The 23800-nt window shown below is 39.8% G+C and overlaps 1 protein-coding gene across 1 annotated transcript in view; it reads left to right on the top strand.

Annotated features, from left to right (window-relative positions):
• The window catches only part of LOC139449359 (probable methyltransferase-like protein 24), a 55363-nt gene that overhangs the window by 25818 nt on the left and 5745 nt on the right, over positions 1-23800 (top strand). The window contains exons 2-3 of the mRNA XM_071230699.1: positions 19629-19740; positions 23635-23751. Coding sequence (XP_071086800.1) covers positions 19629-19740; positions 23635-23751 — 229 coding nt within the window. The remainder of the gene's footprint in view (positions 1-19628; positions 19741-23634; positions 23752-23800) is intronic.

Here is a 23800-nt window from a genome sequence, read left to right as displayed (position 1 = left end):
TTTGCGATCAGGGTGTTAGTTGTCAATTTTATGTGCTTAAAATGCACTTTAATGAATCCTTGGAGTCTGTAACCTTGAGAAACGTTGTAATGTTATTAATACAAAAATCAGTAAAAGATAAAGCATATATTTTGTGACCGGAACTAGCATGTTCGAGGTAAAGCTTACGTTTTGTGTACCATCAAAAGCATGCCAGTGATGACATTTCTTCAAAACATGACAAAATCCCTATCATCCACAACATGAGAGATATTGACCACGAATGTGTATACCGAACTCTCGAACCTATTCTCCGATCACGACCGCCTCACCATAAAAATACATATAGATTTGGACCTGTGGAGATCAGGGTTAGAACATATCTTCAGCAACCAATGCTTGTATTAAAAGGTGACTATGGTTGTCGTTAGAGGCGACTAACGGGATCGAGTTGGTTGTCAGGCTCGCTGACTTGGTTGATTGGATGCCTGTCATCTTATCCCAATTGTGTGGATTGATGCTCGTGATGTCAATCACTGGATTGTCAGGTCCAGACTTGATTTTTTGCATGACCTCCCTCATATAGCTGGCATATTGCTGAGTGTGGCGTTAAACAAAAAAACCAAACAAACAAAACATATAAATTTAACAGCTTATTTCAAATTCGAGATAAAAATACATAGCGCCATCTCGAACTCCCAAGCTTACTTTACAATAGAACTGTGTACCATGATATCGAAGTTTGAATTTGCCACCGTGACAGCTTTAAGAAATCTTAATTAGAATTTTACTTAACTGTAAACAATTCTCCTGGATACAGGTTGAGGAATCCGTAATGAAGTCAAAGAAAGTGATCATTTGCAACATTGTCAAACTTACTTTCATCCACAGAAACCACGGACCTTTTTCGCAAAACTAAAATTCAGCTCAATCCTTCACTTGTTTTTCTGTCACAATGTTTATTGATTATTACCTGCGAAATACATTTCAATAAGTCATCGAGATTTATTTCAATAAGCCACACCTTACACCTGCTGTATTCTGAATTGATCGTCTATGCAATCGTATTTCTATGGATCTGTAATACACAGTCTGTTTCTCAGTTTTATTTCGCTTGACTTTCTACATAGGTGAACATGCATTTTACATGCAAACAACATGTTATACAGGAAAATATAATTACATGATAGGGGTTTGTGAACACACAATTGAAATAATTATTTATTCAAACACCTCTTCCTTTAAAAAAACATATATATTAACACACACAAATGGTTTTTACAAACAATAGTTGATTTTATGCTTCCAAACAAACCACACGCAAGCTATTGTTGAATTTTAAAATATAGCCAAGGTAAATGTATCCACAATCATATTTAATCACAAATATCGTTCTGTTCTATATAAATGTAACAAGTGAACTAACCACTTCAGTGGATCTCAACATGGACAAAACTCTTGGAGATGTTCAATGAGTGAATGTTTATTTAATGAAGTAAAAACGTAGATTCTTTCTTTTGGTAAATACATGTAGCTGTACATCTTATAGATGTTCCAAGAGAAAATGATATTATATCTGCCTATATACCACTTTATAGTGTCTCAGATCTCGGTATGTAAAGAAAACTTGGTGCTCAAAGTGAAGCCCTTTTCCCTCTACATTGATGATACATCTGTGTGTTTAAAGTTGATTTTGACAGCCCGGGCCAAGTCGGACCCACCACAAGCCAAACACTTTGGTAGAGACTATGTTGAGAATGTAGAGGGGAAAGGGCTTCACTTTGAGCACCAAGTTTTCTTTAAATACGATGTACTGTGACATTATGAAGTGTTTTATAGGTAGATACAACACTAAGCTACAGATATTAACACATTTGATGATACATCTGTGTGTATAATTGATTTTGACAGCCCGGGACAAGTCGGACCGAGCACAAGCCAAACACTTCTGATAGAGACTATGTTGAGAATGTAGAGGGAAAGGGGCTTCACTTTAAACGCACAGATGTATCTTCAAATGTGTTAACATCTATAGATTAGTGTTAAATCTACCTATATACCACTTTATAATGTCACGGTACATCGTATTTAAAGAAAACAAGGTGCTCAAAGTGAAGCATTTTTACTATAAAGAAAATCTGTGTCAGAAGTGTTCGGTCCGACTTGGCCCGGGCTGTCAAAATCAACTTAAACCTCACAGATGGATCATCAAATGGATTCACATCTATAGATAAGTATTATATCTACCTAAATACCACTCCACAATGTCACAGTACATCGTATTTGAAGAAAACAAGGTGCTCAAAGTGAAGCCCCTTTCCCTCTACATTCTCAACATAGTCTCTATCAAAAGTGTTTGTCTTGTGTTGGGTCCGACATGGCCCGGGATGTCACAATCAACTTTAAACAGACAGATGCATCAGCAAATGTGTTAACATCTATAGATTAGTATTATATCTACATATATACCACTTTATAATATCACGGTACATCGTATTTAAAGAAAACTTGTCCGTCAAAATCAAACACTTTTACTGTATTTTCTTAAGAAAATCTCTGTCAGAAGTGTTGGGTCCGACTTGGCCCGGGCTGTCAAAATCAATTTTAAACACACAAATGTTTCATCAAATGTGTTTACATCTATAGACTAGTATTATACCTACCTATATACCACTTTGTAGTGTCTCAAGTCGCTGTATTTAAAGAAAACATGGTTCTCAAAGTGAAGCCATTTTCCCTCTACATTCTCAACATAGTCTCTATCAGAAGTGTTTGGCTTGTGTTTGGTCCGACTTGGCCCAGGCTGTCAAAATCAACTTTAAACTCACGGATGTATCATCAAATGTGTTTATATCTATACCTTGTTTTCTTTAAATACGATGTACTGTGACGGGAACATAAACATTATAATGATAATGATGATGATAGTTGTTTATTATGAGGATCATCACCATATTTTAACGTCTATGGTGTGATTAACAAGGAGGCCTTTCATGATTGAATTTAATCGTGTACTATTGCACATATTTATTTATCTGAAAATCCTCTTGTGAAGAATGTCAAGACTGAAAACAAGTCATTCAATGGATTTTCCTAAACGACCCATTGATGCAGTACTGAATATCAATGTTAATGTTTATTTTGTTGATGGTGCTGGACGGTACAGAAATGAGTGTCAATCAAGCGAAGTGCCATATCAAATCGACCCAGAACCAGTCACTTGCCACTCGAAAACGTCAATGTGTGATTTTGTGTCAAAGTTGATGTCCAGCTTGACACAAACACAGTATCTTTGGCATGGTTCGATCCTCTTGTTACCGTAATGTGTGGTTTTGACTCCGAGACCATCAATGGTACCACCCAGAATATGCAGAGGGCGTCGTGGGAAAGGATAATTACATATAAAATTCTTTGGAATACGCCCACATACAGAGTCAGACGTATCCAAGCGAACAAACCTGATATGGTCCTTTTTGATAAATCCAATGAAAGCATTGTATGACCGATTTATCTGTTTCTTTTGAAACTAATGAGATTCAGGAGAAACAAGGCAAAGACAGTATGAGGACCGTTCTAACGAAATGTCAAGCTAGCTTCCCAAGTTGTTATACTCGCCATTCATGACAAAAATAAAAAATCCCGTTTCCTGACGCTTAAAATAGTGTTTATATTAATTAAATTGCACACATTTCCAAATATTCGAAATATTCCAGTGTCCATACCGTCCACTGTCCTTGAAGGATAATGATGACGTAGACGACAAAAACGACAACGACAACAACGATGTGCTGGATTGACTTTCAGAAAGCATGTGATTCTGTCTGTTTGGGAATGTTTGGACATGTTGTAGAAATTTTCGTCAGTGTCCACATTGTCCAATGTCCTGGAAGGTGTATCTTGCCACATATGTTTGCGGGTAGAGACACAAAACCAAATAAAGACACGACACATGTGTATGCATACAATTTGGAATAATATGGACAGTTTACAATCCTAGACCCATTCCACATTAAGCCATGTTAGATCATGTTTACACTGCTGTTTTATGTATGAGAACACAAGAAACTACGGATTTGTCAGTCATTCAAATCTCGGGTTCAGCAAAAGTTTTCGTATCTATTTTTAGTAAAAATCGTTAGGAGTTTTGCGATCAGGGTGTTAGTTGTCAATTTTATGTGCTTAAAATGCACTTTAATGAATCCTTGGAGTCTGTAACCTTGAGAAACGTTGTAATGTTATTAATACAAAAATCAGTAAAAGATAAAGCATATATTTTGTGACCGGAACTAGCATGTTCGAGGTAAAGCTTACGTTTTGTGTACCATCAAAAGCATGCCAGTGATGACATTTCTTCAAAACATGACAAAATCCCTATCATCCACAACATGAGAGATATTGACCACGAATGTGTATACCGAACTCTCGAACCTATTCTCCGATCACGACCGCCTCACCATAAAAATACATATAGATTTGGACCTGTGGAGATCAGGGTTAGAACAGATCTTCAGCAACCAATGCTTGTATTAAAAGGTGACTATGGTTGTCGTTAGAGGCGACTAACGGGATCGAGTTGGTTGTCAGGCTCGCTGACTTGGTTGATTGGATGCCTGTCATCTTATCCCAATTGTGTGGATTGATGCTCGTGATGTCAATCACTGGATTGTCAGGTCCAGACTTGATTTTTTGCATGACCTCCCTCATATAGCTGGCATATTGCTGAGTGTGGCGTTTAACAAAAAAACCAAACAAACAAAACATATAAATTTAACAGCTTATTTCAAATTCGAGATAAAAATACATAGCGCCATCTCGGACTCCCAATCTTACTTTACAATAGAACTGTGTACCATGATATCGAAGTTTGAATTTGCCACCGTGACAGCTTTAAGAAATCTTAATTAGAATTTTACTTAACTGTAAACAATTCTCCTGGATACAGGTTGAGGAATCCGTAATGAAGTCAAAGAAAGTGATCATTTGCAACATTGTCAAACTTACTTTCATCCACAGAAACCACGGACCTTTTTCGCAAAACTAAAATTCAGCTCAATCCTTCACTTGTTTTTCTGTCACAATGTTTATTGATTATTACCTGCGAAATACATTTCAATAAGTCATCGAGATTTATTTCAATAAGCCACACCTTACACCTGCTGTATTCTGAATTGATCGTCTATGCAATCGTATTTCTATGGATCTGTAATACACAGTCTGTTACTCAGTTTTATTTCGCTTATTGACTTTCTACATAGGTGAACATGCATTTTACATGCAAACAACATGTTATACAGGAAAATATAATTACATGATAGGGGTTTGTGAACACACAAATAATTATTTATTCAAACACCTCTTCCTTTAAAAAAACATATATATTAACACACAAATGGTTTTTACAAACAATAGTTGATTTTATGCTTCCAAACAAACCACACGCAAGCTATTGTTGAATTTTAAAATATAGCCAAGGTAAATGTATCCACAATCATATTTAATCACAAATATCGTTCTGTTCTATATAAATGTAACAAGTGAACTAACCACTTCAGTGGATCTCAACATGAACAAAACTCTTGGAGATGTTCAATGAGTGAATGTTTATTTAATGAAGTAAAAACGTAGATTCTTTCTTTTGGTAAATACATGTAGCTGTACATCTTATAGATGTTCCAAGAGAAAATGATATTATATCTGCCTATATACCACTTTATAGTGTCTCAGATCTCGGTATGTAAAGAAAACTTGGTGCTCAAAGTGAAGCCCTTTTCCCTCTACATTGATGATAAATCTGTGTGTTTAAAGTTGATTTTGACAGCCCGGGCCAAGTCGGACCCACCACAAGCCAAACACTTTGGTAGAGACTATGTTGAGAATGTAGAGGGGAAAGGGCTTCACTTTGAGCACCAAGTTTTCTTTAAATACGATGTACTGTGACATTATGAAGTGTTTTATAGGTAGATACAACACTAAGCTACAGATATTAACACATTTGATGATACATCTGTGTGTATAATTGATTTTGACAGCCCGGGACAAGTCGGACCGAGCACAAGCCAAACACTTCTGATAGAGACTATGTTGAGAATGTAGAGGGAAAAGGGCTTCACTTTGAGCACCTTGTCTTCTATAAATACTGCGATCTGAGACACTAAAAAGAGATATTTAGGTAGATATAATACTGGGATGCTCACATCCAAAACCTAACAACTAAATGCAGTAAAGACCTAAACACCCTAAGATGCCTAACTGGCTCTAACTGGGGAGCCTCCAAAGATACTCTCCTCTCTCTCTACATATCCCTAATTAGATCAAAACTAGACTACGGCTGCGGCATATACAACACCCTAAACAACTCTCTATCTAAAAAACTTGACTCAATACAATATCAGGCTCTCAAACTCATTACACGCACCCAACATGGCACCTCCTACACCTCACTTCAGGCCTTAACAGGAGAAATGCCACTAAGTCTACGCAGGGAACAGCTAAGCTTAAATTTCTGGGCCGCGTCCCAATCAAACACTCTCATCCAAAACTTAATAAACCAAAACATCAGCCCTAAAAACCAAGCTCTAGCTCGTAAACACCCCTTACTTACCCCAATATCCCAAAGAATAACAAACTACCTAAATGAACACCAAATTAAAAATCTTAAACAAAACTGCAAATAATCAAATGTCTTCACCCCTAAACTTAAAATACCCAAAATAGACACAACACTAGCTAGCCAAATAAATAAACAAACCGACCCAAACATAGCTAAGACTACCACACTAGCATACATACACAAAAATTGGCCAAATTGGTGTCACATTTACACGGACGGATCCTCAGATCCGACCTCCAAACACACAGGTTTCGGAGTCCATACCACACAACCAACTAAAACCACACAATCCTTCCGACTCCCAAATAACCAATCAATATTCACGGCAGAACTAATGGGCATGGCCTCAGCCCTCCACAATCAAGAATCCAAAAACCACCAAAAAATCCTAATACTTACTGACTCCCTAAGTGGACTACAAGCCCTACAAAACAAAAATACCAAAAACCGACCTAAATTAATAAATCAAATACTTAAAAGCTCCAACGACCTAACTAAGGCAGGCAAACAAATAACCTTCTTGTGGATACCCGCCCACGTAGGAATATACGGTAATGAAAACGCCGATAAAGCAGCTAAACTATCCCTCAAAATCCCAGAAATAAGCTTAAACTTACCCATCTCAAAATCAGAAATTAAAAGTGTAAACAAACAAAAAATCACAAAAAATGGCATAACCTATATCTCAACTCAAATAGCCAAATCAAAAGAGTGCTCAGCAAACCACTAACCAAACCAAAAATTCTCCATCCATCAAAAAAAATCGACAGAGTAATCACTAAACTCCAAACAGGACACACCAACCTAAATAACCACCTAAAAAAAATTAAAAAACACACTACAGGTAACTGCCCACACTGCAAACAACCAGAAACCCCAGAACACGCACTCATCCACTGCACACACTACCTAACACATCGAACCGCATTACAAACCACCCTCAATCTAAACAAGGCTCTCACTCTAGAAGCAATACTAAACCCACAAAATAAACTAGAAAACTTCAAGGCCTTAGGCGTATTCTTAATCAAAACGGAACTAATAAAACGCATCCACCATACCCAGCTCCCTTAGTTCTCCTCCCCAACCCCATCGGCATCTATTCCAAATCTCAAAATTCCCAAATTCTATATAAGCAACCCCTAAAGCCCCCTCTTGGGTTGCACAGACCACCCTCGCCCCTTTCGGAAACACATTAAATGGCCTGGCCGGGCCCGTGTGCGAAATACGCATCAGTCGGAAAGCACACGTTAAATCTCCAAAGTAAGTAAGTAAGTAAGATATAATACTAATCTATAGGTGTGAATCCATTTGATGATACATCTGTGAGGTTTAAGTTGATTTTGACAGCCCGGGCCAAGTCGGACCGAACACTTGTGAGACTGTTGAGAGTATGGAGAGAAGAGGTCTACTTTAACCAACGTGTCTGCTTTAAATACGACGATCAGTGATATTATAAAGTAGTATTTACTTATATATAGTACGTTCCTATAAATATAAACGCTATGCCGACAGATGGAAATTTGTATCACGATAGCTAGAAGTATTTGATCTTATTTCGTTTAACGATTGCTCTTTTACATGTTACCAAGATCAGCGACGCTTACACACAGCTCCACTTTCTGGTTTTCAAGCGATTTATTCCGAATTACTTATTTATGGTGCACTTTTTTGTTTGATGATTGTTCATTAATGTCATGTGTGTATGTTCCATCAGTTATATGTAGGTATGATCGCCGATAATGAAGTAATTAGCCAGTAACACTTTGGCACGTCTTGACCCGGCCCGGCCCGACTTTTAGGCAATCCCGAACTTCTACGACAGATATAACTTGGTTACCGCTCCCTAACTGCAACATTAACTTACGCCTTTTATACATATTTATGATGGGGCGACAATGCGAAAAGACATATTTTGACTTTGAAAATCTCGCGTTCAGGCATTGTCGCCCTTTTGTAAAATATAGAAAAATATTATTCAAAGAGCGACAATGCGACAACGCGACAATGCGACTAATGGCCAAAATGTTGTGTTGTCGAATTGTCGCGCTTTGGTTAATTTTGACACGTTTTGTTTGTTTTTGCAAGGGCGTCAATGCGACAATACGACAACGCGACAATGTCCCTTCCAAAATTCCATAGTGATCCGTGCAAATATATCTGAGTTATGAAATAGAAGTCTAACATGCCAATTAATAGATAAAGTGTAAAAATGCGCTGATGAGTTCATCTGCATGCCGAGTCTATACGCTGTGATTAACAATAATGCTCTGAGTCAATACATTTTGTCAAAAGTATGACATATATTATTACCTATGGAATACTGTAAGAGACATTCTCGCGATCTCGCAGTCTCGCGATATCGACCATTGGAAACGAACTAAATATGCCAAAAGCACGAGAATGCGAAATCGCGAGTACGCGAGATTTGGACATGATGCAAAATCTGGTGGGGTTACTAACTCTGACTATTGTTTCCTGAATAAAATATTATTGACTTCAGATATACCTCTTATCTTTTGGTGTCATGTGACACCAGATGTTGTTATCAACCAATACTCCTGTATAGAAATATGAAACATCAATGCTTGAGAATGCTAGTGAATAACCAATTTCGATTTGCCAACAAAACAAATTCCTGACAACGTTGACAATAGCGGTAAGAATATATTCATGGATCAGTGATGACCCAGTTGTTTCCAAAAAGAAGCTGTTGCCTCAGATGAATAGATGAAGTTATGCCAGCTGGGACCACGTCAATACATCATGTATGACTTTGCTGCAGGCTTCAATGCAGGGTTGGAGTACACAAAAACTATACAGAGACAATCAATTCAATTCATTAATCAGTGTAACTACCAGTGCAAATGAAGAATGTTTATTATAATATGTCATTATGTGTTAATGCGAATTCTGATTGGCAAGCGCTGGATGTTTCGACTCAAACCGTAATAAACGCGAGAATGCGAGATCGCGACACCTGACCAATGTTGGTATCTCGCGATCTCGCGTTCTTGTGCTTTTGTGTCAATTGCCTTTTCAGTCATATGCAACTATTTTCAAAAACGCGAGAACGTGAGATTGCGACCCTTGACCAATGTCGCGATCTCGCGTTCTCGTGCTTTTTCTGCCAATTACCTTGACAGTGACCTAGTGGCTCAGTCCTCTGAGGCGTCGCAATTCGCTGTGTACGTAAAGTTGCGTCCCTTGGGCGTGCCAGTAACCTATGATGGTGTGTTTCGTCCCATTTAAAGCTGACAAGCCAGGGAATAACTGAAATATAAATACTGTTCAAAGCGGTGTTGAGCCAAACTCACTCACTTATTCAGAGCCATGCCGGTCCCTCAGGCTGGATATTGGGGGTACTTACTCAGTATAAAGATGTTATTGTTTTCTTGTCGAACTATTTAAGGCATCTGTGTACAATTGCTGTCGAAGGATGCGATTCACATGCAACATGCGTGTTCAGTGGGGCTACGTGCACGGAGTAGGAACACACATATTAGCGATATTTCTATTTCTAGGAAGTTTGAGGCAATAGAATAATGTAAGGCGGGATGTTTTGTAGTCAGGTGGGAAAGGATGATAATCTATTAATTAATTTTGAATGGCCTAAAGTAGCGACTATGGTGTCGTGTAAAAACATCGGACAATCTCATTTTAGCCGAATGCTACAAATTGGTCTTGGAGAATTTTGTTTAGATGAATAATAATGTGATTATTTCTGTAACTGTTACAGCAATACTGCTGATGTGGCTTTAAGCAATATTTACTCTATCACTGACAGTGATATATATTGTTTCCAGGTTCCTCACACTTTAATGTTTTCACTATCCATGAACATTCATGTACACAATTTCTTTTGTTAAATTATGTTTAGCATGTTGAGGGTTTTAATTTAAAGTACATAGAAAACAGCACCAAAGGGAGAGGAGTCTACTCTACTCTACATGGGTCTTTGTGTATGTAAATTACATGATAGCATTTTCAAGCTCAAGTCATACATTTTCTAAATGCTACTTGGAGAAAGAAGAGAATGATAGAAGCATGACCACTGTGCAGGACTACTAATGTGCGCATGTGCCTTGAGCTTCTGATATCACGCATGCGCACGGACAGCGTCTAAAACACTAGAACATGAGAATGCGAGATCGCAAGAAAATAAAATGTCGCATTCTCGCGTTCTCGCGATTTTTGTGGCCTAATTTGACAAGTCGAGATTGCGAGATTGCGAGATTTTCATCATGTCAAAATGTCGCATTCTCGCGTTGTCGATTTTTGACAAAAAGTGTTATGTATCAAAAACACGCATTCTCGTGTTTTTGGCATATTTACATGTAGCTCGTTTCCAAGGTCCTTGCATGTGTTTGTGATGGATACCACCTGTCTGGCAGAATACGCTCACCTTTTCGCGAACACCCGTTGGATGGCCTGAACCACTTCGGATTTTTATACCACATCAGTCTGATACACCGTGATATAACTGAAATACTGTTCAAAGTGGTGTTTAATGCGATCACCGTAGTGTGTTACTGCAACTTACCAAGTTTTGTGTGGTGATGTTATGTAATATGTAAAATAAAGCATATTCAATTATCCAATTGATTAGAATATACTTGCGTCAGTGTATTTAATGAACTCCCAAAACCGTATTTGTTAAACACATATAATAACAGATCATATACGCGCATGGTGCCTTGACTTACTATTAGCTTTAATAGGCCATTCCGGAATAAAATAGTTCCCCCAAAAGCGAGGAACATCTATTTTAGTTTGTTTACAAGGAATATATTCCAAAACATATCCTCATTAGATGAGGAGGTCTGTTAAGAACTACCGGGACGGGAGATATTTCCGAAGTTGTTAATTAGCCTGTGGCGATTTCAAGCCTTTGTGATCACTGATCAATTGGCCGATGATTGAAAGGTGATTGTAAAGATGTGTCAAATAGATACTAAGGTAATTTCATAAATTGCTGCAGATTGTCACTACGATAGTTTGGATTTTTGGGTTTTATTTCTCTAGGATGGGTTGTAGCGAGGGTATCCTTGAACGGGCATGCAACCAAACTCTATGAATAATCTCAGAGTATGCTAAGACGCTATTTTCAAAATTAAAGGGTCTAAATGATGAGAAACAACGCTTCTGGATGAATTCGTACTAGGGAATTCCCAGTGTTTTCCCCAGGAATGTGGAGTAGTCAGTGCTTACGTAATTTCAAGAATACAGTCACGTGAAAAACGTCATGTGACCCACCTCTCGACCTATGGAAAAGACGTATATCGTGTAAACTTCACATTACAAAATTAGTTACTGTTATAACAAAATGAAACACAACCCATTATCCGATAGAGGTAACTGTGCATAGCGGAGGGATATGTTATCTCAATAACCTTGGTACATGGTTTGGTTTGACTTCTTGGCGCGTGTCTGAATTCCATTAACATGTTAAATATCCTAAAACTGATTAATCAGCAAATCTCGCTGCGAGCGACAGATACTAGAGCAAGACATGCCAGAAATACGAAACCTAATGCTTCCGAAAGGAAGCCTTCTGCATCACGTGCGCCGGGGGACCAGCGCCATCTGGTTGTCCGTTAACAGTTGTACAAGGCGGAGCAAAAAGCATCGTTTTTCCGTCCATTTTACGCTTGAAAAACTCGACGCTTTACCGGACACTTTCTAGACGCTAACCAATTATTCAATTTTAATGAATTTTTAGTCGTTTTTCCGTCCAATGACCATATACGGAAAAAAACGACGTTTTCGTGTTTGCGGTGAAAGAAACCACGTTTCTGACTTTATTAATAAAAATGAAAGAGAAAAAAAGCTTACAACGGAAGTAACTGATTTGTAAATAGCAACGTCATAGAACATAATATAGGATGACGTCACAAACAAGAAACGTGACACCAATAGATAGCAGCCCTTTGGAAGGGGAAGGCGGACTGCTATCAAGTTACAGTTGCCCGCAGATTTCAGATAACATGCTGGCATATTTATGAAAATACTATCCATTTTACCTAAAATACTTGTTTAAACGTTCACATTTAGTGTATTATATATTCCATTGTTTACGTGTATGTTTCCATTTAATCGGAAGTATCGGAAAGACATGTACTAGTCCTGTCGTTTATGCCGGTTGTAAGTGTCAAGTTTTCATGTGTGATAAAGACACCAAATTATGTAAACTTTTCGGCACAATAAATTCGATATGATGTCTTTTGTTGCCGTATACGCCTCGCACAATATGGTTCTACCAATCTAATATGACACCGCATACGCCAACTAAAGACACCATAACTTATACTATCAAGTTACAGGGGTCCGCTCATTTCTGATAACACGCGGGCGGTTTAATGATAATTCTATCAATTGCAGCTATAAAGATATTTGAACCAATATACGGTTGAAGTGTTATCAAATTATTACATCATAATTCAGGTGAGTTACAGATCCTTGTGGCTCTATTTTCGCAAAAGGTATTTATTTCTTGTGCTATTTTAAGTAATAAGCACGATCTCATGAACGAATTTGCAGCTTTCTTACACGCATACCTAGTCCACAGTGGTAACACCTAGTCAACATTAAATCGAGATCTTTCCCTGGTCTACTGTGCAGCAATCGTGATTGTTAGATTATATGTACACGCCTTATAAGACCACAGTATTAAGAAGGTGGATTATTTTTGACAAAAAATCCAATGGACTATCTGGAAACGTCAAATTTATGGATCTAGGATCTGTATGTCTACAAATTGATATTGATATTTCAGAGAGGCCTATTTCAAAGTGGAACAGTCAGTCGATGGTATTATAAAGACAGTAGTATAATCATGGCTTTTATTTTCGGAAATTATGGACTGATATTGCAGTATGCTGGAGAATATGGAATGGTATTGTAATATTTTGGAGAATATAGAATGGTATTGTAGTATGTTGTAGAAAATGGAATGGTATTGTAGTGTGTTGGAGAATATAGGATGGTATTGCAGTATGTTGGAGAATATGGAAAGGTATTGTAATATGTTGGAAAATATAGAATGGTATTGTAGTATGTTGTAGAATATAGAATGGTATTGTAGTATGTTGTAGAATATAGAATGGTATTGCAGTATGTTGGAGAATATGAAAAGGTATTGTAGTATGTTGGAGAATATAGAATGGTATTGTAGTATGTTGGAGAATATAGAATGGTATTGTAGTATGTTGTATAATATAGAATGGTATTGTAGTATGTTAGAGAATATAGGATGGTATTGCAGTATGTTTGAGAATATAGAATGGTATTGTAATATGTTGGAGAATATAGAATGGTATTGTAGTATTTTGGAGAATATAGAATGGTATTGTAGTATTTTGTAGAAAATCGAATGGAATTGTAGTATGTTGAAACGCTTCTGATAGAGAGGAAAAGTGGCTCAACTGTAAGGGATCTTTATTGTACGTAAATTGGTACATATGATGTATCAATCTAAACGCATTTCCACATACACCTGTGATGTGTTTGGCTTGGCTGGGTCATTCCTGTACAACCGTATTTCTGATTATAAGGTTCGAGTGTTTTGAAAGCATAAAATGCTTCAGGCCAATGAACGTATTGTCACGAATATAAAATTTATATTGTAACATTATAAACTATAAGGCATAATAGTGATCATGTGTATATCTTGAGTAGGTTGTCTTTAAGTACATGCTTGAATTCAGAGTATGTAGACACTTTAGTTTATGTTAAGTTAATGTTATGTGGATAGACACTTCTAAGAATGCACAATTCTTTAACAGTGCTGGAAGTGCTTTAACACTTATTAACACGTGTCGTGTCAGTCCACTTCCAGAATAGACACGTAAAATGTTGGTTTAACATGAATGAGCAAATGTTAATTGGGGAGGCCCAACACGTTAGTTACAACATTGCCACTTCCTGCACAGGACATCACACCTCATATGCGAAGGTCAGTGAGAAACCTTATCAGTTAAATATTTTTACTGATACACAAGACCTCTTTTTCAAATCAGTTGCTTCACCACTTTACTTTTGTATTGTTCCACCCGTGTATTATTTCCCACAAACAATTCCCCGCAAAGCCATGAAGTCTAAACCCCCTATCAGCATGAACTTGTTTACCATGTGCATCAAGTTTTGTAGTCACGACATCTCTGCACATTTAATCGTCTGTTTCATTTCGATACAGGTGTAGTTGCTTATATTTGCGCGTTGTCTCTTCGTCAGCCTTATTTATATCAAAGAAATACCCTCGTTGTTGCTTTATGAACATAAACGTCACTACGATCCCTCGGAATGATTTTATCATTTCATTATGTTATTACCTATTTGCTAGTCTATGAAATGAAAACAAAATATACTTGTTTTCAATACCTTGTCAATGTATCAGGGGTTGGACACCTCCCCAGACAGACATTTTCCCACAATTCACTTCGAAAAGAGTTTCAATTTCCCATACCCATCAATATATTTATGAATGAATATTTATTGTATGGATTGCATACACATCTCACAAAGATGAGATACATTTTGCTTAAGAATAGAATGCAAATGGTTTGCTAACTGTTTCTAAAAAACTAGTGGAGGATATTGGAAATGAATTAACATGGAGAAAGCTAGTGATAGATATGACAGATCTCACAGGCTCATTAACTTGTGATCATGTTAACGTTAATCTTAACAGTTTCGAAGAACTGAAAAATGGGAACTGAATTAAAAGTGAGAGAAGAAATTAGTAGTCAATGTTTTTCATAAGAACGTTTCCGTTTAATAAACAACAGTTGTTATTTTAGTACTTGTCTGGTGGAATCCCATTTTCCAATCCTTCTCTTACTCTGTAACAGTACATGATGTAAACATGGGAACAAAACAATAAAGCATACCCATGGACTTATTAATCAGCTTATTGTTCTTATAAATGTGATGAAATTACTTTAAAACGTTGTATGTATATTATATACCATGTGGGCACTTCTCCTTTTGTTACTTGCACAACAATGCGAAAAGCCTCCACAGTCACTACATGGAAGCTACGCACAGAGTTTGTTTCATTCAATGTAGCGCTCAGCACCATCACAAGGCTATGGGATCGGTTTCAATAGCATGGATCAACACGTGATCGGCCACGGTCGGGACGACAAAGAGTAACCACCCCCGCCCAAGATCGCTACATCTGACTGCGCCACCTACGTGAAAGGACGACCACATCCGCATCCCCAATACCCGGAGAGCGCAGAATCTCCGACAAGACCGTACGAAACCGTTTAAGAGCAACAGGTCTGCGAGCAAGACGCTTACAGCGACTGCATTGGTATCGTCAACACAGGGTATGGCCTTAACTGCGATGGAGAGATGTCGGGCGACGAAACCAGACTTCTCCTCCGTCGAGGGGATGGAAGAACACGGGTCTACAGACGTCGGGGAGAACGTTACGCCGGAAACTGCGCACAGGACAGGTTTGATGGGGGTACCACTATGATGTGGGCAGAAATCTCTCATCATGGCAGGACAGGTTTGGTCCATATCCAGGGCAGTCTTATGGCTAAACGATACATCAACGAAAGTCTCCTACCACACGTCCTCCCAATTGCAGCCAAAGGCAACGGTGTATTCCAGCAGGACAACGCTCGACTGCATACAGCACGGATCACAAGAGACTGTCTACACAACAACAACGTTGATGTTCTCCCCTGGCCCTCCAGATCCCCGGTTTTGAATCCGATAGAGCACCTGTGGGATGAATTGGATAGACGGCAACGCCGATGTCAACCACAACCCCAGACGTTGTAGCAGTTGGCGTTTGCGTTGCAGGCCGAGTGGGCTACCATTCCCCAGGATGTCATTCGCATACTCGTCTCTTCCATGGGCAGGGCCGCTATCGATTCCAACGGGGTACATACGCGTTATTGATGGTAGCTGACCTTCACCTTGGACTTTTCCTATGTACCGATAACTGAGATGACTACAATCACCAAGTGTTCTCTCCACAAAATTTTGGCTCAATACCTTTTTCGGTTCCTTGTATCAATGTATTTTCCTACCTCACACAAATCTGGCTTTGCGTTTCTTTTTTTTGGTAGAGTATATTTCCAATCGCCTGGAATGACTCATATAGGCAAAAATTAAACGAAAATTTCCGCAATCCACAAAAAGAATCACTTAATTAATTGCGAACATTTACCAACCCGCGACAATCGTGTCAACTCTGGGCTTCTGAATCATCAGACAATAGATCAACCCACCCTCGCTCTTCCCTCATTCGCTTATATTTACCAATTATAATGGGAGGGCGTGGTTTGATTAACGTGGAGGCTTTTCATGATAGAATTGTATTGCGCAATTTTGCACACTTTTATTTGTCTGATGATCCTCTTGTAAAAGCATGTCAAGAAGATGAAAACAAGGCATTCCACATTTTTTTTTAGCGAGCCAAGGATGTCTGACATATCTTCAGTGTGAGTGTTGATTTTCTTGATGGTTCTGTACTACTGGACAGTGTAAACCAAGCTAAGTGCCGTATCAAATCGGCCAGGACTCAGGTGTTCAAGCAGAGGCTATATGAACGACCACTGCAACGAGTTAATGTGCAGTGTGTTGAGAGGATCAGCAACCCCGCGGAGTCATTCGCGGGAATAAAGTCGGCTGGTCTGAAAAGTAAAACAGAAGGGTTTCTGTTTGCTGCTCAGGACCAGTCACTTCCCACTCGAAACGGTCAATATGCGATTTTGCATCAAAATGTAAATATGAAATGCAGATTATGCAATGAATTTAATGACACTGTACAACACATTGTTAGTTGATGCCCAGCTTTGGCACAAACACAGTATCTTAAGCGACTTGATGGAGTGACTCGATCTTTTTATTACCGTCTTCGTCATGCTTGTGGTTTTGACTCAGATGTCCATCCATGGTACGAATATGAACAGGGCGCCATCACGGAAAATGATAAATACAAAATTCTTTGGAATAGGCCCGTGTACAGCCTCAGAGGAGAACGCGTGAACGTGACAAAAAATGCTATGTACACAAATCACGAGAATGCGACAGGGACGTTCTCGCGATCTCGCATTTTCGCACTTTTGGCATACATTCTTCAAAAAAAGAAACGCACAGGTAGATTTTTAGAAAATTTATTGTACCTAATAAAGTCGATATATTTAATTTAATATCATAGATACAAATATGAAATTTTGGCGCTCGATAGTCACATGTTGTCGTTGTACAAAGGCATTGAAAACTGTTCATTGACATGTCACATAAGGCAACAAGTTTGCGCTGAACTCAGTATCTCGTGTGACCGCCCCATGCAGCAATCACGGCTCTGCATCTCCTCGGCACTGACTGGATAAGTGTACGAACTCTGTCCTGCGGAATTCTGCGCCAGTCTGCTGTAACGCGTTGGTCAGTTGTGGAAGTGTCTGCGGCGTTTTGACGTACACGTCGATCGAGTTTATCCCAGAGGTGTTCGATTGGGTTGAGATCTGGATGTGGAATTCACGTACACAATGTGGGGCAAAACGCTCATTTCGACGACGATAAACACGTTGTCTTCCATCTCGCCGGTGAAGAAGAAATCGTGATTCATCGCTGATTCATTTTCTGCGGCGTGTTCTGACTTTGACGTACACGTCGATCGAGTTCATTCGAGAGGTGTTCGATTGGATTGAGATCTGGAGATGTCGACGGCCAGGGCAAGGCGTTGATGTTGACATTATGTAGGTAGTCTCCCGTGACACGATCTGTGTTCGGTGGAGCGTTTTCCTGTTGAAACAGCTGCCTCTGGTGGTCAATGATTAGAAGGAGGTGAGGTTGAAGAATTTGATTCGTGTAGCGATTTGCTGTTAAATTTCCCTGAACCGAAACCAAGTCAGATCTCGTGGTGTAGGATATGGCCCCCCACACCATGACACTACCACCACCGAAATTGTCGAAATCACGTACACAACTCTCATTTCGACGACGATAAACACGTTGTCTTCCATCTCGCCGGTGAAGAGGAAATCGTGATTCATCGCTGAACCACACTCCAGTTTCTCAAATCCAAAGGCTGTAAGGTGTGGCACTAACGCAAGCGTCGCTGTCGATGGACCTGTTGCAAACCAGGGACGATAACTGGTCTTCTGGGTCGGATTTCAGCCTCGCGAAGATGGTTCCTGACAGTCTGGTCCGATATCCTCCTAGCTGTGGCATTGCGATGACGTAGGTGGAACAGTCGAATGTAGCGATCCTGTGCAGGGGTGGTAACTCTTGGTCGGCCAGTTGTCGGACGGTGTGCAGTGGAATTGAACTGTGTGGTTCCTACAAATACAATATGGCTGCTGAGTGATATTTCTGATGTGCATAAGACAAAAGTATTATTTTTTATTTATGATTATGCCAGATGTTTCCGTAAGATAACGTTTCCTTAGTCCATTTGTGGGTAAATGTCCTTGAATACATATTGGACCATAAATAAGATGAATTCATCTCATCAGAGCTTCCAGAGATGTGAAGTTTGTTCTTGTTGCTCGGTTCCTCAGTTTCTCCGCCCTTGTTTTAACTTCCGCAGTTTGTAAACAGTAATATAACCAGTGTAAAAAGTACATCTTATCAGCTGCACTCAGAAATATTCCAGCTACATGACGGCTGTCTGTAAATAATCGAGTCTGGACCAGACAAGCCAGTGATTGACACCATGAGCATCGATCCACGCAATTGGGATACAGTGACATGCATCAACCAAGTCAGACCACCAGATCCCGTTAGTCGCCCCTTACAAGCATGGGTTGCTGAAGACCTATTCTAGCCCGGATCTTCAAGGGTCAACTGCAGTGGTAGAGAGATTGGGATGGCATGGTTACCAATGACATCACAATGGTCTGCAAAGCATTGTAACGCAATTTCATTGAAGTGATATATCCTTGGAGACTGGATCTCACACAGCGATATCTACTGTGGTAGATAAATGGTTTTGGATTATTAAAGAGAATTTACTGTAAAACAAAATTTTATGAACGGGTTTCTGTAAGTAATGTGTGTTGAATCTTTTTTTCAGTGACTTCGAAACCGAAACTACAATACAGTTCATCAGGAAATAAGCCATCTCAAGATGGGAAGGACTATTTGAGGTTCACAAAATGGTGGCAAGCATCGGCTCTGTTTAAATGGTAGGTAGAGATTATTATTGGGGACGTTTACCATTGCAATACACCAGAAATGGAGAAACTATCACAGTTTAGCATTGGATATGATTAACCTGGGTCACAGACACTTGCAACGTTATTAATCAGTGATTGCATAGTCCTGTATGCACAATGTTCGACGTACGGTTCTCGGTGACATCGAGTCGATATATTGCAGTACATAAACTCTTTACAGGTAGGTATTTACAAGACGCACTATATACCCGGTCAGCACACAGTGGTAGTAGTTGATATTGGTGCCCCGGAGCACACAACCTAACCTAGTTAGGTCCTCTAACATTAACTGAATCACAAATTTTAAAAAAAATACCCAACACAGCTCATACTTTTGTGTAAATAAATAAAACTCAGCCTACATCTGCTTGAAAAAATATAACTCAGCCTAAATAAAAAGTCTCGACCACAATTTGGCCATCTCATCAATACAGAATATTTCGTGAGTAAAGCCATAATCTTGACAGAGAGACATGGCCATGAGAAACAGTATGTATGCCAGACCCCACGTCGCACTTGTTTTAAGTTTCTCGCCAGACTTGTCCCCCGTTGAACATCTGTGGGACGTGTCTCTGGGCAGTCGTTGCCATGAGGTGATATCAGCTCGAGAAGGCCATAATCGTTACTGACTTTCCACCTACCTCGGTCGTCTTTGCAGCTGTTTTTGTTAAGTGCATATTGTACAGCAATAATCGACTCTAATTTCCACTATTTATAATATACTGAACAGCATTGAAAACGCACCAGCAATAAATCTTGAAATATTACAAAAACAACTTGAGCAATGACCGATTTTAATTAGAACAGACATAGACGGATTATTAAGAAAGACGACAAAGGAAACAGGAATACCACACAGTAATTACATTTACGTCATCAGTGTAAGGAAGACACATAGGGTTAAAATGAAAAGTCAATATCTGGTATGTCCACCATTGGCAGCAACACAGGCCATACAACGTCTTCTCAACGTCAACGTCTTCAAGTTCTCTCAGGTTCTGTACTTGCGGACGATGTGAGAGGCGTTGACCCAGGTAATCCCATAGATGTTCAATTGGCGATAGATCGGGTGACAGGGCTGGCCATGGAAGCAGAGGCACATTATTGTTCGCTAGGTACTGTGTTGAAACACGTGCTGTGTGCGCTCTTGCATTATCTTGCTGGAAGGTGTGCATATCCTGGTGCTGATGAAAGAATGGGATGACGTGATTTGCCAATATGTTATTCCTGTAGTAAAGGGCATTAACTCTTCCACGACAAACATGGAGCTCTGTTCGATCGTTATGACTGATGCCGCCCAACACCATGACACCCCCCCACCCCCCCCCCACCCCCACCCCCACCCCCCCCCCCTCTATCGATCTGTCTGTACAACGCAGTCATTGTGGTAGCGTTCTCCACGTCGACGCCACACTCGCAGTCGACCGTCAGCATTCCGTAAATGAAAACGGGACTCATCAGAGAACAGCACACCATGCCACTGCCGCAATTTCCACTGACGATGCCTTTTGGCCAAACGCAGACGTTCATTTCGACGTCGATCAGTGAGTATGGGTCCAACATATTGACGTCGAGCACGTGGCACTGCTGAGCGGAGACGTCGACGTACGGTGTCAGCGCTGATCACACCCCGTCGGCCTTGTACGGTTGCTGCAGTCCTGGTAGCCGGAAGTGTACGATCACGAAGTTGCCGACGAACAATATGGCAATCCTGACGTGGTGTAGTTACACGACGTTGACCCGGACGTAGTCGATCTCTGGTGGTTCTTGTCTGCTGGAATCTGCTCATTAGCCTGAGGACTGTTGAATGATGGCATTGAAACCGCTGTGCAACGACTCTACTTGACGTACCAACTTGAAACATGCCAAAGGCACGTTCACGTTCCTCTACTGTTAATCTTGGCACTTCTTGTGTCAGTACCCTTTACGTCTGCAGCAACAAGTTTTGTGGCTTTTAAAAGTCTGTCTTTTATAGCCCTATTCCGCATGCTTCCCGTGAAACAAAACACGTTTTCCATGATGTGTACGCAATTTGTTGCGTTTTGGCGATGTCGCTCACAAAAAAAGTTAGGAATGTGTTTTGACGAGCTGTTCTTCTTCATGCTTCTTCATATGACTAAAGCCAGGATAAAAATACATCCATTTTCATGGTGGTGCGTTGTTAATGCTGTTCAGTATATATGAAAACTAAACTCGAAAAATAAACCCAGTTGCAATCCTGTGTATATAAAAATACACAGGATCCAGGGTAGAATAGGTCTTCAGCAACCCATGCTTGCCGTAAGAGGCGACGAACAGGATCGGGTGGTCAGACTCGCTGACTTGCTTGAAGCATGTCATCGTATCCCAATTGCGTGGATCGATGCTCATGATGTCATTTACTGGATTGTCTGGTCCAGACTCGATTATTTACAGAACGCCGTCATATAGCTGGAATATTGCTGAGTGCGGCGTAAAACAACAAACCAACCAACCAACCACCCAGGCTGATATCGCCAATTCAAAATGCATTCACATTCCATATCAGCCTGTGATATGACCGTCTCTATGTTGGCTCTATCGCACATGTGATTTATATCATTAATAGGTGTGTAGTAACAGGTTGTGGCTCGAGTTGGTAATATATACACAACTCGAATGAAGTTAAAGAGCATCCGATTTTCTCACAAGATTATATTTAACCTGTCATGGCTTGTGGGTGTTGAAAAACAGCCTTCCAATTATGTGTTTGTGTTTGTGTGTGTTTGTGTTTGTGTGTGTGTGAGAGAGAGAGAGAAAGAGTGTGTGTTTGTGTTTGTGTGTGTGTGTGAGAGAGAGAGATTATGTGTGTGTGTGTGTGTGTGTGTGTGTGTGTGTGTGTGTGTGTGTGTGTGCGTGCGTGCGTGTTTGTGCGCGCGTGCACGTGTGCTTGCGTGCGTGCGTCTTGTGTGTGATTATTAATTATTGTGATTATTTTACATGCGCTTCAAGAAATCGGAGATCGTTTATTGTTTTACTTCTTCTTCTTTTCGTCTGATAGAAACATACCATTAGAGATCATATTCAAATATCATGTTTTTCTTTTAATAAAACATTAATAACTGCGCACTCGTTTGATCTTGGATTCATCATTGTGTAATGTCAGAATGGTAAAATGCTGTCAGCAATGCATGCCTGAAAGGTGCGGGATTTTCTGTCACTGGGTTTTCTGGTTTGTCGATCACGTGATTGTCTGGTCAGTTTACAGGTGGCCGTCGCATGGCAGGAATACTACTGTGCGGCATCAGGCGATAGATACTTACTTGTTTATGCGAATTGTGAGAGTTGCGGGTGAAACCGATGTGGCAGGACATGCTTACCCTTCTCGCGTACACCTGATCATCGCTGAGTTTCAGAGGTCCATTCCTATAATTTTCACAGCTATTTTGCCCTTTACGCTAAATGGATTCTTTTTTGGTGGATAATCAAGTATGGTTATTTATTCTCTTGCATTGGCAATTAATATTTATATGTGTATGTATGCAGAGTAGTCTCCCTTTGGCCGTAACGCACATTTTGCACATGGCAGACCTGCAAACATCATTCGAATCTCATCACGGGACTCGAAAATGTTATTGCCGCTACTTTTGCGCCCAACATGGGGATGAGTAGGGTGTTATCAAATTTGAGCAAAAAAAGTCTCAGTACCCTAATGAACGGCCCGGAACGTGCCTTCTGTTGACGGGTATGTATGTAACAGGACGAAGAATCATCCCACAGATGACATGTTTATTTTCTCAGCTTGCCGAAGGCTTAACCTCATTGGTCCGTGGTTCCAATCCCTTCGGAAAATGTATGGCTGCTACAATTACGATGTGATAACAAGACTTCATTATGATGTTGCAGGGAGTGGGAGAAGCCAATGGAATACAGCTGTAAGACAATAGTGCCAATGGGAAACTGGCATGTGTGTATGGACCATCCGTATACGATCAAGCCACCCTGTATTGTATATTCCTTTGGGTACGTATACACTTTCCTATAGACCCTTCCTAGTGATACCATTAAAGGC

Source organism: Haliotis cracherodii, unplaced genomic scaffold (genome assembly GCF_022045235.1).
Source record: "Haliotis cracherodii isolate W230 unplaced genomic scaffold, xgHalCrac1.p SCAF_10, whole genome shotgun sequence".
Classification (NCBI taxonomy): domain Eukaryota; kingdom Metazoa; phylum Mollusca; class Gastropoda; order Lepetellida; family Haliotidae; genus Haliotis; species Haliotis cracherodii.
This window is presented reverse-complemented; position numbering and strand designations above follow the sequence as displayed.